This window comes from Apteryx rowi, unplaced genomic scaffold (assembly GCF_003343035.1).
Source record: "Apteryx rowi isolate R43461 unplaced genomic scaffold, aptRow1 scaffold_361, whole genome shotgun sequence".
NCBI classification, from domain to species: Eukaryota; Metazoa; Chordata; class Aves; order Apterygiformes; family Apterygidae; genus Apteryx; species Apteryx rowi.
The window spans coordinates 597816-615575 of NW_020450097.1; the positions used below are offsets into that span (position 1 = coordinate 597816).

A 17760-nucleotide genomic window follows, 5' to 3' on the forward strand; every position below is an offset into this window, starting at 1 on the left:
TGTTTAGGATGGAGTCAAACATCAGTTGCCGAAACTAAGTTTGGTCTGGTTGAACTACTCTTCAGTTCTTTCTTCAGGAAAGCAAGGAGAGAGGGAACAAGCATCTAATTTAATCCACCAGTTCTCCTCTAAGTGCAGATAGCTGGGTTCTAGATCCATTTCCAAGGACTGTTGTATGTATTTTACATGAATCAAATATTTCAAGATACCTGAAACAGGAGGCCAGCAGAAGTCCATTTTCAAATACCAAATCATTGATGCAAGACTATGTAATCGGGCTAATAGTCATAGATACAAATTGTGAAGTACCTTATTTTGCCAATTTGTGTGGTTTTCTGTAAGCAATAATATTTTTCCCACCAAAATAATGATTAGCTCTTTCAAAGTAATCGTTTGCTTTCAGAAGTTTTGCTTTTTGCCTAAAGCTTTCTTAAAAGATACAAAATGACTTTAAAGGTCTCGGCTTGAATTTTAGGATTGTAAACATTGTTAATGCACTTTGTTGCTAATCCATAGTGGTGCTTCCCCCCCGCCCCCCCCTTTCTTTTTTCAGGTTGGACTTTCAGATGCTGTGGAGCTATTTAGAGCCAGAAGAGTGTTTATCAAGGATGGCTTTGCATATGTGCCACTTAAGGACATTGATGCAATTGTTTTGAATAACTATAGAACAAAGTTATCTAAAGCATTGGCGGTAAGTCTGGTAAAGTCTAATTTTACAACTTTTGTTGCATACTTTAATGACAATATTGTGCAGTAGCTTTTTTGAGATGTAAATCTATGGGCTTCTATTTGCAGGATACCAGAAATTCTATCAGGAAAAAATATTCATTTCTGTTCTCTGTACTTTCTAATAGGCAATTAATTCTCATTATGTTAGCATTCAAGAATTGCAGGTCTTAATGTTGTGATAATCCAAATTAGGCTTAAATGCTATATCTAAAGAAGAGGTTTGCATCTTCCATGTGGTAGTTTGACTCTGATCATCGGTTTTGGCTTTGACAGTCTATTATATGCTTCTAAAGGACAAAATGATGTTATTGAGTATTTGTAATGTGATGTATGTTTTGCCTCTCTGAGGTTCTGCGATACTACTCTAAGCAGTCACGTAGACACCTTTTTGGAAGGAGTTATCCCTGCGTAAAATTGATTTGGTGATGAAGGCCTGCCCTGGCTTCTGCAAGGGGCTCTGAAGCTGTTCAGCTTTATGGGGCGAGCTTGTGCTAATGCTACTTTTCATGGGGCTCCAAAGCACTGAGTGGTTTAGGCGTTGGCCCAGGCTCGTGCTGCTGCCTAACTACGTATTACAGAATGGTTCTGGCCGAGATTCTAAAAAAAAGAAGAATATGATGAGAATGAATTTGTGTTGATACAGTAGTTTGAGAGAATAGTAAATATTTCATAGTACTTTTTAGAATGCTTTATATTGACACTGGCACAAATTCATTTTGATCAGTCAAATAGCTTACCTGTCACTAAATGAAACAGTTGTGTGTTCTGTTTCATCCTTTAAAAATAAAACAAGTTTGACATCTCTAGTATGAGTTTAGTCCTTGCAACCCAATAATTGGGGAAGGTAGTACTATCAAGCCTTCTTGACAATTGCAAATGCAACTGAAGAAGTTAATTTTATGTGCAGAATCAATACTGCAAGGACCTTTTTTCCATATTCTCTGACCATTTGATAGTAAATAATTTTCTTTGTGCCATTAATAACTAAGCTGTAGAAAACAAACATTTTCTGCGGTTCATGTAAGTTGTAATATTAGCTTTAGAATTGTTTTATAACTTAGAGCAAACTTATTCAAATTGCATTATATTTTACTTGTGGGGTTTTGCTGAGTTTACATTGATCTGCAAACATCTCTACAGTATTGCTRTGCAGTAATTTGGTTATTTCTGTAATAGTAACACAGAGAACTTAAGTTGCAAATATTATTATGAGTATTGGATCTCTCTTCCTGAGGAGAGTTGCTTTAATTTTTGTTTCTTGAAGTCAGAAGATTCTCCAGTGAACATTTGGATTAGTATTGCAGATCCAGAACTGCAGATCAGTATCAGAGTTGTGTTAAACTGCATATTGCACAAAGAAGGATTGCCTCAAGAAAAATCTGAAGCAGAACAAAAAGGGGAAGGGGGCAGAAGAAGCTGCGGGATCGTTGGTTGGGACTCACCTTTATGAGCAGTGTCCTTAAAATAATTGAGAGATTGACTTAATGTTTAGCAGTTCCCTAACTTGTATGGACCAGTATTTGTATGGAACAACAGTTTGCCTCCAGAATCACCACCTTATGTGATTAATTGAAATGGATGTGGAGACAGACCACATCTCCCACCTGCTGAAAGTGTTTTAGTTTTCGAACATGAGCTTCCATGTAATGTGTCATTCCCAGAATTAACGTTGTTGCTGAAGATGCATGGAGGTTTTTTGAACTACTTTTCTTGTAGTATCATTTAGTACTTAGTATCTGGTATAGATATTCTTCCTGTGTGATTTAATAGAATGCTTTATATAGAGATTAAGGTTTTAGATTGATCATGTAAAAGTGCTGTTTTTCATCGTTAAAAGAACATAGTAGTCTTTACTAAACCTGTTAGTTTTGTTTTCGATTTCTGCGATTTTAGGTATTCTAGGATTAAATGCTAGAGGAAAGGAGATTGAGCACAACGGTTTTGAGCAAACATAGTTATATTAGCTTCCTTGTATTATAGGCTCCTCCTTTGAAACAATTTTTTTGATAAATTCCAGAGATGGGTATGATAGACTATGTAAAACTCGATTATGATTGGGATGCCCTCATTCATGTCAGGTGTTTGTATAACCTAGATTGAATCATTAATTGTTGTTCTTATCCTAATGAGTGTTACAGTTTGGAGAAGTTTGGTCTTAAAATTATAGTGCTCATTAAACATTACATTTTTAGGCTATAAGCAAATGCTTGAGAATGTATGTATTCCTGTGTAACATTGGCGCTTTTATTGTGGGATTGAAGAGTTTGCTTTTCAAAGACTTAATTATCTTTGGTAGCATAACCTAGCTTTGAATTCATAGTCTGGTAGTTTTTCAGTAGAGCTCTTATACTTGTTTTTAAATCCCTGCCCCAAATCTTGGAGCTATCAGTTCAAGTAGTAACTTAGCTGGGTTTTGTATTATAACTTCACTGTAAAATTTTGTGTTGTGAAATTTTTTTTGTCAGAACTTGACATCATATGGTATCATACCTTCTGCAAATGAAACTAATTAAAATTAGCTGAAAATAACAGAGGAAGTGTCTGGTACTGTAAGAAATCAAAATTCTAATTTTAGTTTGTATAATCTTGATGGTACTTGTTTATTCTTCTTGATTTGGTAAGAATACACTTTTTTAACCTTGCAGTATAACCTTGATAATCTGATCAAATATACACTAACCATATGATTGGATTTTGAGGGCTTAGCACAAAAGGAAGATTTCACTCATCTTTTCTAATTTTCATATCTCTTTGGTTTATTTCTTCCCCTATTTGGTATGTAATCTTCAAAAATTTTAGAAATATTCATCAAATAAGTTTTATTTTAGTTTTACTAATGTTTGTAAYGATTTGTCTATTAAAATTAAATATTAGTAAAATATGCGGGTTTGGTTGATTTTTATGCTATATGTTCCAAGAACCCATTAATTTCAGAAAGGTATCAGTGTATGTAGCACCATCCGCAAAACGTTTTCTTCCTAGAACACCTACGTTTTCAGTTGGTGAAGGCGAAGTCTTTATGTAGTGGCATTAATGGTGAGAAAGTATGATTAATGAGGGTCTTGTCACTTGAAATTCATTTCAGGTGTTGTGTTCCCAGTGTTAACTTAAAGTAATTCACCGTAACATAAATGAATGATTTTTATAATATGCACATACAAGGTTAGTAAGGTAATAACTTTGGCACTGCAGTGTAAAATATGATTACAATGACTTTGTCCTCTGAATCTCTCATGGCGAAGTCTGCTGTGAGTTTTGCAGCGCAGCGGCTGGTTTCCGTTGCTAAGTATTATCTTGTTGTAAGGTCATTGTCTAAGGTACAGTTCTGTTGAATAAAATGGTGGTATTTTGAGTGGGAGAAACAAAATCAAGGGGATTGATTTTTGTGTGTGTGTCAGAAAACTCGAGTCTCGTTGGACTTATTCTTTGTAGATTAACTTTTTGCAGTGGCTTCTTAATTGTCCCATTATTGATTATTTCCTGAAATCCATCATACAGTATCTTATTTCTTCTACTAATCGAAGTACATGTGTTTTTTAGCAACTGCCTAGATTGCTAGCATAAAGTAATTTTGAATAATATTAGGAGGCTAGATGAAATTAGACTTCACACAGTAGTATTTTTGTCTTTCCATTTCTTCTATCTGCTACTTGAATCTCCTATTAATTATAGGATTTTGGTAAGTACTAAATGTGCCTTTGCAGTCTAAACCATTGCTTCACTCTTTGCATGGTCCTAATGTGATTCACTTGGAAATACTGTTGTCTTCAAATTAAGTTAGGTGTTTCATGATGTTAAAACTAACAAAGATAGATATACAGGAGTTAAATTGTGTGGGATTGCTTAGCTTTTGAGATGTTGCTAGTATTTCAGAAAAAGTATACTGAAATAAAATATATTAGCAGGAAGTATAACTTATTTATATTTTCCTGTTGTCATAGATCACCTGGAAGTGCCTCAATTAATATAGTACCTGTTTAATGTCACATGACAGCAATTTATTAGCCCGCTGGTAACAGTAATCCGGAGAGCGATGTACTGTAGACGGTAGAAATGAATATATGGCCTGTGAGGCTAATAAGAAAACAGAAGTGACAGAAGTGTGCGTTTCAGGGTGACTCTTTATTAGGGATTTGAGTTTTCTTCTGATTGTTCTTTTTATGGCCTTCTGTGACCCACAGACAGCTGCTAAGTGGAAACTGTACTGTCTGTGTGGAGCTGGTTTACACCAGAGTTAATGACAGAATATCTTGTCAACTGTGTCTTGGCTTTTCTTGGAAAAAACTAATCAATCGACTTTCCAGAAGGGAGCTGGTGAGTGATCTAGCCTGCATGTCCTGTGTGCTGCCAACAGAGCAGGACGCTGGAGTGGCACAGGGAGGCAGCTATACTGTCTGCGAAGACATACCTAGTACCTTCCTCCGCCTTCCAGTGGCTCACTGAGGAATGAGACCAAGCTGAGAGTGCATTTGTTTCCTGGCAAGACTTGATTTATCTGGAATGTAATGCCAGCTGAATCTMTTCTGCAGCAATGGGGTTTGAATTTCCACCACTCTCTGTATTATTACAGGCTCATTACTGAGATCTGAATTTCAAATGCTTTCTAGTTTTGCCTAGAGTGTCGTGTCTTCCCCCCCCAAGAGCCACAGTTTAGCTACCACTGTGATTTACAGTAAATCATAAACTTCCCTGGAAACAAGTATATTGAATCTTTACCTACAACTTTGCAGAATTAATTTTTGCAGCTAATTCTGACTAATAAGTCTTAGGCACGCTTTGTCTAGCCAATACTTCTGGCTGATGTAGTTGATAGGCTGCTTTTGGAGCAGAACAGTTTATTCACTGGGATTAATAAATGGGGTTATTGAAAAGCAACGTTGTTGCCTGACTACAACAACATTTGAGCAAACATAGTCAAATCCTGACTTTGATTTATTATAACACTCCTGAAACATGTGCCGCTTTTTTGTCTTAACTTTCAAATAGTTTGACTTAAACTTTTACTTTCCAAGTATTTATGCTAATTTTGCCACTCCTGTAGAACATACATAATACTCTTATTCTTGCTTCCCTTTTTGTGTAGTTGCTCATTTTACAAAATGAAACAAATTGAAATTTCTTGTATTTGAAGGCTCTGTGGAGTATTTGCCCTTGCCCAATTCTTAAAATTGGAGTTTTTCCTGCTCCAGCTCATCATCCTCTCTGGCTAATCTCAATACTAGTTTCATTTTCTGTTGATAGAAATGTTCTTTCTGTATCTTTTCATTGTGCTTTAGAGTACCTGCCTTGAATTTGCTTTTTAAAGTGATTTTTTTTTTCTTGCTTTGCTCCATACTGAAAGCTATTTCAGAAGTAAGGGAAGGAGGAATTTTTTGGAAACTTTGYGCTGTAATCCTCAGAGCTCCTTTACAACAGAAGAAAACACAAATAGTAAAGGAATATACGCGCCTCCATTCATCATTGTGATTTTTCATTATCTCTATTGTTTGTAATCCTTGTTTTTTGGATCCTTAGGTAGACGTTAAATTCTAGGTGGCATTTTGCACACCTTTTTGTAAATCTGTTCCTCAAAAATCCAAAATGTTGCACATTCTTCATAAAGAATAAATTTTTTAATAGCATACCAAATATAGATGCTTGGGTATGTAGGACTTGCTGTTGTRGGCAGTCGCAGTGAAATGAGTAAATCTTTTGCATGGTTGAAAGCAACATACACAGCAGTGAGTGTTACATTAACAAGATGGTGGTTTTACATTACAAGAAAGAACTGGAGTCATGCAAGCTACCAAAGTTACTTTGCAAATGATTTTGAGACCTAAATTAGCAGTATTATCTTAAGTTTTGGTTACAGTTTGGTTTTATTTATGTGAAGTAAAATGTGCTGGGCAGTTTGAGTTAAAAGCAAAGGTGGCAGCAAATGTGGAATGCAGAAGAATAAGGAGAGGACATGTTTTAAGATGTTTAATGTTAGCTTGTGGAGCGGGCAAAAAGAAATAGGTTGAATCTCTAAAAATAACATTGTCCAATTACATGAGTCTTTTGCATACGTTTCTCCTTGAAATATGGAGAGTGGCTGTTTTCCAGAGTAAAGTTTATGAAGTTCTAAGCCAATGAATGTAAGTTGCTTATGTGATGTTAACATGTTTTTGCCATTCCTACTAATGATAAAGGTCATCTCACCCTGAAAGGGAAAGGACTAAATACTAAATTCTTTTCCATTTGAAAGAAGAATGGGAAGGGACTGCCAGTCAGGTCAAAGTCAGACATAAAGTAAATTGAACAACTGATTGTCATATCAGATGACATTTGGTTAATTAAAGTGTAGAAGCTTTCCAACGTTTGTAGCACATCTTTAAGCAGCAAGTGTAAGAATAGAATTGAAGTGTGCACAGGTCTTCTCAGCAATGCCTATGCTAGGACTTGTTTAAAGGAAATTCTGCTATAAGACTACTTGAAAAGAAACATTAATTGTACTGATTCCACAATTCAAGTATTTTGAACTCTTAAAAACTGTAACAATATGCTTTTCTAACTAAATTTTTATGTTAAAACTGTTTTAAATGTAGATGAAGTGAATATTTTTAGAAATGCTTGTCACTGTCAGTATTGCTCTAACTGACTCTGGCCTGTCTCACTGTATGCCTTTCCACTTTACTGCCATTTCCCCCAGGGAAGTTCATCTGTTAATATATTATCTTCTGCAAATAATTGCTAATCTGCATATTTATCCTAGAGAGGAAGTGGACATCTTTATAGCTCTTGTAAATGAAGAGAGATTATTTGCCAAAATAATTTGTGCTGGTAATAGAAAAGTAGGGTGCGTTTTATAGGGGCAGTATACTTGAGCAGAGTTTCCCAATAAAGAGGCAAAGCTTGCTTCTTTGTTTTAAAATATGCATAAAGCTATAGATATACAAAATTAAACCAGAGTCTCTGCTCTAAGAATGTTTGTTTCAAAAAATAGAGTTTGAGAGAGCTATATAAAAGGTCCCACCTGTGTCTTACTGGCAGTCTGTACATGCTGTCACTGAAATCACTGGAATGCTGTCTTTCTGAAATATTAGAAACATTATATTTGCAGTCTAATTAAATCAAGTTAGGATGGTGAAACTTGGCTGTAGCAGTATTGGGCCTGTTGGGCTATTCTCTCTGGCCTGTTGCCTTTCCAGCTTTGCGACTTGAGAATGGCTCATCAGGTGTGATTGAATGCTTCCTGCTGCAGCTTCCTCCAGGATCTGCCTTGTACATTGGGGCACAAGGAAGGAAAGTGTGAGTTAAACCAGTGTCTGACTGCAATAGTAATAACACCAGAAAGTATCTGGCAGTAACTCCATTTTTTTTATGGTAATCTGTCCTGTGTAGTAGACAGCAGCTGCAAGCTTTTGCTCTGTCAATTGAGGATTCTCTAAAGTGCTAGAATCACTACTTACTGAAGAATTAACAGGACAAAAAGCTTTCTCCTTGGTGTACCAGGCATTAGGAAGCCTGACCTATGTTATGCTGCCTTCAGGGCACACTGGTTGTAATCCTTTTGCAATTCTGGCTTATGAAGAAGCAGATCCTTATTCAAATGACTACTTGTCTCCATGAAGGCACCAGCTGCCTCTGCCTTGGCCTACACTCTGCTACCAGGTTACTAGTTTGTCATCACTTTCTTGCCCACTAGTGGCCTGCAACATATCTGCCTGAGGAAGGTACTACTTTATTCCTGAATATCTGGAATGCAGAGATATATTTTAAAGTTGGGTAGTCAGTGTTTTCCACTCAGTTGATTTTAGCTGTTACCTTGTTAARTTTCTCTTGGGTACCTGCCAAACAGATTCTGAAAGTGTGTTTTTTTTGTTGTTAGACCTCCTGCTGGATTATCTCAGGTTGTTTTGCAGTTCATTGTAGAACAATGCCAAGGTGCCACCTCTTATCTTTTTTGCTAAATCCCAAGTTAAGGACCTACAGGGAAATACTGATCCACTGTTGTGAGTCTCCTCTATCTAGGGAGCATATTTTCTAGTTGCTTTTTCATTCCTTATTGCAAAGTCCAGCATTGCATTTTCATGAGAAATGTACTATATTATATCTGCATATCCAATTATTTCATTATCTTTTCACTTTAGCCTGAAGAAAGGGATGAATCAAAAGTTTGGTGTATAAACATTACTGAGTTGGCTTTACTCAAAATAGGCCTCCATGTTGCACTTCTGTAGGCCTGCCCTGCTCTGTCAGTGTTTTAAGCCTGGCTATGCTTGCAACCACTGCAGCTCTGAATAGGTGACTGTAGCTTCATGTAGATCTCTTTGATGTTGCCATGAACTGAAACTGCTTTGTCTGAAATGGCTTACTTTCCTCTTGTGGTATGTAACGGGGGAGAATGTAATCTCCGCACTAGTAGGCATGTCTGTATTGCCTTACCTGGGCTGTTTTTCATTATTTCTGGGATCTTCTGTTACTGTTTTTCAGTTGTTGAATTTTAATTTCTGACCGYTCCACTGAGGATGGGGCCTTAATTATATGAGAGTGGGAGAGGAGAGTTTTTTTCACAGACCCCTTATGGGTTATGTTCATTTGGTAGGGTGTGATGTGTGTGTGTATACATATATGTATGTGTCTATATATATCTAAATGTGAACAGAAAAGTTTCAGAATTTAGTGCTTCTTGTCATCTTGTTGCTTTCTGTGTACAAGTAAACCATCTGGTAAACTACATAAGCATTATTCAAATCCCAAAGTCTTGCCTGTGATGGTATGACCAACTTGCTGACCTCCCACTGAACTTGCTCCATTTGATCAACATCTTGTACTGGGGGCACCAAAACTGGATACAGTATTCTAGATGTTGTCTAACGACTGCCAAGTAAAGGGCCCTTCCCTTGATCTACTGACTGAGCTTCTGTTGAGCATACTGTCCACCAGGATCTCCAGGTCCTTTTCAGCAGAGCTGTTTCCCCGTCAGTCTGTACCAGTGCAGAAATTTATTCTATCACAGCTACAGGACTTTGCATTTGTCCTTGATGAATTTCATAATTTCTTGTCAGCCTACTCCTCTAACGCATTTGGGAGCTGTGTTCCTGAGTGTATCCTCAACCTGATGTTTGCAAACTCGAAGTTTTGTCTCCTCTAGGTTATTGGTAAAGATATTGAACAGGACAAATCTTAGGATAAATAGACCCTTAAAGATCTAAGCCCACTTGTAACTGGCCTCCATGTAGAGTACAAAACATTAATCACTAACTACCCTTGGAGACTGCTGATCCAACCAGCTTTTCACTCATCTAGTAGACTACAAAATTGCAACTTAGATACAAGGATGCTGTGGGACACTGCTAAAAACCTTGCTAAAGTAAAGGTAGACGACATCCACTGCTTTCCACTCATACACAGATGTTCTCATTTTCTCACAGAAGGCAGTCTGGTTAGTCAAAAATGACTTATCTTTAGTAAATCCATGCTGGCTATTCTTGATTGCCTTCTCCATTGTATGCCCAGAAGTGTGTTCTGAGAGGAATCGCTCTGTGATTTTCCCAGGGACTGAAGTAAGGCTGACCAGCCTGTTCCTCAATCATCTGTGGTGTTCTTTCAGTAGATGGATGCAACATTTGCCTTCCTCTATCAGGGGCCTCTCCCAATCTCCATGAACTTCTAACAGTGATAGAGAGCAGCCTTGTTACTGACAGCTGACATTACTGTAGCTAATATTAGTCAACTATCTCGGCATCCTCAGGTACATCCCATCAAGTTTCATGGACTCTTGGAATAATTTCCACAGACATAAAAGCCTGGAAAACCTTGTCAGTAAAGACTGAGGCAGAAAATGTGAAGGGTGGAATTGATCTGTAACTTGCATTTGTATTAAATAATTGTGTCTAAATTGTAACAATGGTCTTTAAAATTAAAATGCTTGAGATCTAATTTATCTCTGTTTAATTTTGGAAATTTGAAAAGGAAATGTATAATCTTCCTTTTTGTTTACTGTGTCCTGTCACTTACCAAACAAATTATGCAGTTTTAGGATTTCTTGGAAATAGGGTAGCAATTATACTTTTTTCATTGCCTGCATGATTGGACTCATTATCAAAAGTTTTCTATGTTTGTCAAGATTCAAAACAGAAAATGAAGAACATGGAAATTGTAAAAAAACAATGGAAAATGTGGAAATTGTAAAACATTTTAAAGTAATTGTCAGTTTTAAAGTTAACTTTAAAAACTTGAGATGCACCGTTTAGAATAAATAAATTTATTTGGCTTTGTAAAGTGAGTTCTGTGAAAGCTTAATTTTCTGTGTTGTGTCTGAATTCAAGGGACCTCTTACTTTTAGAACAAATATAAAAATACACACTAAAAACAACCTCATGTATTGACCTTCTCTCCAGGTCCCTGCAGTAGCTCCACAACCTATCTCCAGCAGTCTAATCGGGCATTTTGCCTGATAAGTGTGGAGTTCGGAGCAACTTCATTGGTTTCCTATTTTCCAAGCTGGCTGTGGCTGTAGGCTGTGCTGGCCGTGTGAGCTCTGCTTAGCACAGAGTTAATGGGGTGAGGTGCGGGAGAGGGTTCTGGCTTGTTACTGCATCTAGGCTTCCTTGCACTCAAATTGCTCATGGCTTGTATTTGTCTTATGCTTCCTGCCTAGCACATGATGCTTACATGATGCTTACATGATGCTTGCATGATGCTTGCATGATGCTTGCATGATGCTTGCATGATGCTTGCATGATGCTTACATGATGCTTACATGATGCTTGTCCCGATTTGGGCTGAGAGGTTATAGCTGCACCTTCTGGCTTTGGCCTTCAGAGGGCACTGCAGGAGTGCTTAAAGTAATGTGAACATTTGTGCATGAAGTGTAGCCTTTCTGTATGGCAATGGTATTCTGTTAGGGGGGAGATGAAGACATGGGATTGAATTCTTAATTCTAAAGAAAAATGTGTTGTATTTGGTCCAGTACAGAATGACTGAGGTAATTTTGAGTCAGTTTAAGTAAATGACTTTGAGTTTATTCTTTTGGTATATACCAAATGCATGTGAACATTTCAATTAAATGCCATTAATTTTTAGTCGTGTGATTAATTTTTCTGTGTCTGTCAATATATGTAAAAGTTAAGAAATGTTCAACATTCAGAAATTTGGAAGATGCTTTAGCAGCARCCTCATGAATCCTCTTGCCTGTGCCATTCACAGTTCTTATCTGGCTTTTATCTATTTGTGATGTAACTCATTCTGTTTTCTAATCCTGCCTAGCAGATATTACCTTGTACATTTGAAGTTTTCAGTGTCTGAGGTGCAGGTAACACTGTTTTTATCCAGTTGATGGTATGACTACTTACATTAGTGTTCTAGTCATGAGACTCATTCCATAAGGTTTAGCGTCAACTAAATCAAATATATGTCCACAAATGAGCAATTCTGTTTTTCTCTCATTTTTTGTCTAGGATGCTTAACATTGTTTTTTTTTTATTTTTATTTATTTATTTTATCAACAATATCTGTTCTTGTTTGTTCTCCTTAGCGGCTTGGTTAATTTTTTTCATAGTGTCATCGCTTTTTACTAAATGGGCATTTCTTGTTCCTTTTTTAATCCTCTACACTATAAGCCTTATCTTTGTAAGATCAGCAAGCCTTTCTCTCAGATCAGTTTTTTCAGCTGATACTAATCCTATCCAAAGGGCATTCTTTTTTTATGCATAAAATGGGAAATTGTTATTAACTAGCTACTCGTCCATTTTGGAAACTTTAGCCTTTCTTTCTTGGCTTTTGGGATTTCTTAGGTTGTTACTTGGGCATTTTCCTTCAGCATCCTTACAAGGCTTTTATAAATCTTTTATAATCTGAGATATTCTGTGATACAAAATCATTACTGCTGATGTATCATCATCACAGGATGATGATAGTCATTCTGTGTTACAGCTTTCTTCTTGGCCTTGACACTGTTGTATTCTTCACACCTAACCTAAAACTAGCTAGGATTTTAACCAGTTTTCTTCAAATGGTTGATTTCTTTGTGTGTGTACTTTGTTTTCCTACAAACGTAGCTTACTGGTTCTCTGCAGGTACTGTTTAATCAGTTGGATATTGAGAGATGTACTGCTTTTGTTGTTGAATGAAGAGCTCAGACTTTTCATGCTCTGGAGTCACAATGATACTGTTTACAATCTCAGATTTTTACTCTGCCAGCACAGCTATGAAATTACATATCAGGTTTCCTGTAGAGATGTAAGGCTGCTTCAGGTTTTAGCTATTATCACAAGGTTGTGTCTGAAACTTTCAAGGAGAGTGTTTAACATTGTACTTCCAGTTCTGAGCTGTTCCCTTTTTTTTTTTTTTTTTCTTTCCCCTCTCCTCTCCTGCAGGGGCCCCCCACCCCCACTGACCTGAAGTCCATGGTCCCCTATCTTGACTTGTAATGAGGGGGGTGGGAGGGGGCCTTAAGAATATAGTTTGCAAAAGCTCTGCAGTTCTAACTATGTTGTATTGAACTGTTCTGTCAACTGGGGAGAGTTATTAAAGCTTGGGATAGTTTCTGTATTTTCATTGACAAGATTCTTATTGAAATGGACAAATAATGTTCCTTATCTGTATCTCTCAAGACTAGATGTTCTCTAGAGATGCTTTACTATCTCTCACATTAATTCTGGTTTTGGTATTTTGATGGAGCAGGTACCCTTTATGCCCAGTGCAAATCCATACGTGTTTTTTCAGAACCAGTGACTGGCAGGTTTCCATGGATCTTTCTGCTGCTTGCTGATCAGCTACATGTTTCATGGCTGAAGTCTGGAGAGAGACCTTTTATGATTTTATCTTTTAATGTAGAACAGAGCAAACTTGTCAAGAAGCTTAACCGTCACGGGTCAGTTCAAGTCAGAAATTCAGCCATGCCAGTGGCAGCATTAAGTCTCATCACTTGTACACTTTCTAGTTGATACCTTTTTCATTTCTACTAACCTCAAGTGTCCTTAATATCCTAAATGACTTCATTTCTGTGTTCAAAAATAGTTCACTATTAAAGCCAGTCTGTTAATATATTTCTATATTTAATATGGGTGCATATTGACACTCAACTATATGGTTCAGTATTCAATATGATTGCATACTGATATGATCATTGTTCATTGCTCTGATACCTGGACACACATACGAGAATTTTGCAGATCATTGCTGCAGTCACAATGTTTGATGTGCTGCATTTTTCAATAAGCCATCTATTGTTCCATATGCTTTATCAACTTCTCTTGACCTGCTAGTGAAACCAGGATGTTTGGGGGGAGGGCGGTAGGGAGGAAGGGGAATAGTAGGGTTTGCAATCACCTTACTAAGGCAGCTTACAAATAAAGTGTTAATAACAGAATCTTATTTCCTGGAGACTTGTGTCCTATTTGAATTCTGTTTACTGTCAGGTCTGTCTTAGGATCTGTGTTTTGTGTCCCATACCTGGCAACAAATCTAATTCTGCAGCAAGCAAAAAAACTCAAAACAAAACAAGCCCAAAATTCTGTGTTACAGAAGTCTACGCTTCAAAACAAAACAAAAAACTTTTTTAATTTCCATCTTTTTTTAAAGAAGCTATGTTTCTTACTCTGTAGAACCACAGCCTTAAATAGGTATGCTTAGGTAATAACTGTGCAGCTTACTGCAGAGTTAACAGAATTAGCTAATATGGAGATAAGGTAATACAGCCACATCAGTGTTTTGTCATGCTGTGCCTGATGACTCTGAGAAGTGGAAGAAAGTCATAAGAGATGCAGTTCCATGCTAATGTGGTGATTTTATCCTTAGGATTTCTGGTAGTATCTCTAGTGAATGCTGGACTTGTTTAGTTCTCAAGGAGGCAACTATATTTTAAACACGGTTCTAGATATTATGGTTTTACTGCATGGGACTTGAATATAGTGCAAGCATAATTCAGATTTGCTTTTAATCCAACTCAGATCCACTTGATTTAAATAGCAATATAAATTTGGTCTGTCTTGCCCATCAGGAGTGGGTTGAAAATGTGTTACTGCTGATGTTCTAGCTAGTAAACCCCTAAAGAAGTAGAGGCTCGGGTTACAGAATTCATCATTTTGGAATGTGCTTCTTACCTGCTGCTTCAGTTGTCTGCTCTTGTGACAAGATAAAATAATATAACAGCCCTGAAAGATACATGGCACTCTGCTTTTTTTTTTTTTTTTTTGGCATCATTTGCCTGTAAGCAGCACTTTTTGTGTAGTTCAATTTTGTTGTTTTCCTCCTGTAATGAACATTTCTCCTGCAGTTTGTGAGGGTCAGTCTTACAGTCATAAATGTAATAAGAGAAGTACTACTTCTTCAGTAGTAGATATCTAATGTTATCACTAAAATATTGCGAGATATTATGGTTAGTGTTTAAAGTAGACTTTGCTTTGTTTTTCAGTTAGCCATTCTTGTTTATAAGCCATGCTTGTGAAGTTTGAGTCAGAGAACAGCACTGATATGTACTGCATTAAATTGAAAATATAATCAACTTTGTTAAGATGAAATTACGCAGCATTAGATTAGAATGCCCCATACAGGTTCAAATAACATGATATCTGCAGATGCTTTGAGCACTTGAAAAGGATTTGATTTCTCATGCCCATTGCTGACCTGAAACTGAAGGTCTTTATCCAGAAAGGCAGTGTCAGGTATACATACTTAACTGTATATTACTAAAAAGATAAATTTTCTTTAGCTGCAAAACAAAAGGGAATGTCTCTGGCATATGAAGTCAATCTAAACCAATCCTAGAACTGCATCGTGCAAGTTAATGAAAAGGTGTTCTAAGTTTTACAAGCTAGTCCTATAAAAATAATTTCTGTTTAAAAAAAAAAAATTAATTGCAGTTTTTTGTATACCTTACAATAAACTTAAATGCTTGTAGTTACTAACCAAAGTAGTACTATAAATTAATATATTATAAATTTGTACATAGGGGCATTGTCTTTTATCCTTTAAAACTTGAATTGAGAGAAAATGTTAATTTAGGATAAAGAAACAGACCTCCCAGTATAATCACTGAATAGACTATTAAGATAAAGCTGAAGATAAGTATCACTGCTGTAGTCAAACTGTCATTGTGGAGGAGACTAATTTTGTGTTTGAATGGTGAAGTTCTGTATACGTCATTCCTAAACAGGACTTACCTCACTAAAGAACTAGGTGAATGCTGAGACAGTTTAAACTTCTGCTAGTTTACTCTGCCTTTTAAATTGAGCTGGATTTTTTTATTGAAAGCAGATACGAGAATTCCTTGATTCTTATTTCTGAGCATTTGCTAATATATGAAAACTAAACAGACTATTTTAAACAACTTTGATATTTTAATTAAAAATAACCCTGAGGTGTTTTGCCTGATCACTTGCTAGTTCTTTGAAATAAAACATCTGAGTTACCCAACTGTGTTGTATGAAGAATACCTTCTTTCTTATTTTGAATAAGCAATCTTAGTACCACTTCACACCCCTTAGTTCTTGTCTTGGAAGATAAAGTAAACAGTTCTGCCTTACTCACTTTGTCCGTGATACTCCTTGTTAATAATTGTTTCCAAATATACAACCCTGAATATGAAATAAGGATTTTTTTTAAACTATGCATGTGAGTAGAAGAATTCTGTAATATCTCCTCAATATACGGGCTAATAATTTTTATTGCTGCATGGGTGAAACTGTGTTGATTTTCTATAACTATAGGGGTGTTTTAAAGGAGGATTTGAAGGTGTATTTACCCAACATTTTTATTTGCTGAGGCAAAAAAGAAGAGCTCTTTGAGGAGGAGGAAGAAAAAAGGAAAGAGAAAAAAAGTGACAGATAACCTGGAAGTAGTTGCAGTGTTGTAGGTAAAGTGATAACTGTCTCTGCTTATGTTGTCCTCCTTTTTGTACTTTGTAGTATTGTGATATGCTGTGTATGCACCCTAGTTTCTGAATTACCTTTTTAAATATGAATGAACCTGCATTCTGTTGACCAGAAATTTAACTTCTAGTTCTTGTACTTTGTAGTCTTTAGACTTGACTGATTAGTTTGTATAACTTTATCTTGTCACTAGTCCAGGTGAATAGCAATTGCTGTTGGAGGGTTGCTATTTATGACCCACTCACACGTTCTGTGCAGAATACAGACTCGCACCAAACAAAGCTTCTGCCCCTCTGGTCCAGCTGTGACCGGCACCATGGACTTGGGGAACAGGACACTCCAGCTGATCGAAGGGTCCAAGGCCTGGCTGACGGCCTGGTTTCCATGCATAGGGTGGTTCCCCTTTGGGCTTAGCTTTTTGCAGTGTTGGATGTTGTGGATGTGTCCCCTCCTTCCATCCCAGGCTATTATTCTTCACTATTTATTGTTTCTAATTTAAATGCTTGGCATAAGCTGTCACTGGCCTGGTTGGTCATGCTAATCTCTTTGACTTTCTTTTTATCTAAATCCCACTCTCTGTTTTTACCTGGGTTGCTATCATCTTCTGGCTTTGATTCAAATGTGTTGTAAGGATATAAAGCTGTTAAGAGTTCATCCATGCTTCCTTGTCTTTGTCCTGTGCATACCTAAACTGTTAGAGCAGGGCAGATGTAGTCCAGAGCTTTTGGGCAAGCCTTCTGCTTAACAGTTTTCTATGCTTTCCTTGTTTCCCCAGTGCATATTTGAATCATCTAATGAGTTAGAGCTGGGCATATGTAGTCAAGGTCTCATTCTCTGAGTGATACTTCCAGGCAAGCTTCAATCCTTGACAATATACAGCTGTTTTCATCTGTCACTGGTGAAATGCATTAGGTGCATAAAGTTTGAAATAAAGAAATTGAGAAGTTATTGTTTTGTTGTATGTTCCCTTCCATTTTGACTTATTGAGCTGACCTTAAAGAGCAGAGATAATCTTTTAGACAAATAATTTCCCATTAATCCTTGCTTCCTAAAACAGTGTTGTATATGGCATGTGGGGTGACTGTGATTACTTTGGCATTTTATCAGACCTGTTTTCCATTTTCTCCTAATCTTTTCAATTGCCTCCTGCACAACTGTTTGAAAACAGTTTTATCTTCTCAACCTCAGTAACCTT

At 36.8% G+C, this 17760-nt stretch overlaps 1 protein-coding gene across 2 annotated transcripts in view; it reads left to right on the forward strand.

The window, feature by feature from the left end:
• PRIM2 (DNA primase subunit 2) overlaps nt 1-17760 on the forward strand; it is a 109599-nt gene that overhangs the window by 19686 nt on the left and 72153 nt on the right. Inside the window, exons 6-7 of one of the 2 annotated variants that reach the window (XM_026073124.1) lie at nt 554-691; nt 1994-2445. In XM_026073124.1, the coding sequence (XP_025928909.1) occupies nt 554-691; nt 1994-2179 (324 nt within the window). In that variant the 3' untranslated portion in view covers nt 2180-2445. Of the gene's footprint in view, nt 1-553; nt 692-1993; nt 2446-17760 lie in introns of those variants that run through there. The other variant, XM_026073123.1, reaches the window with a different exon arrangement.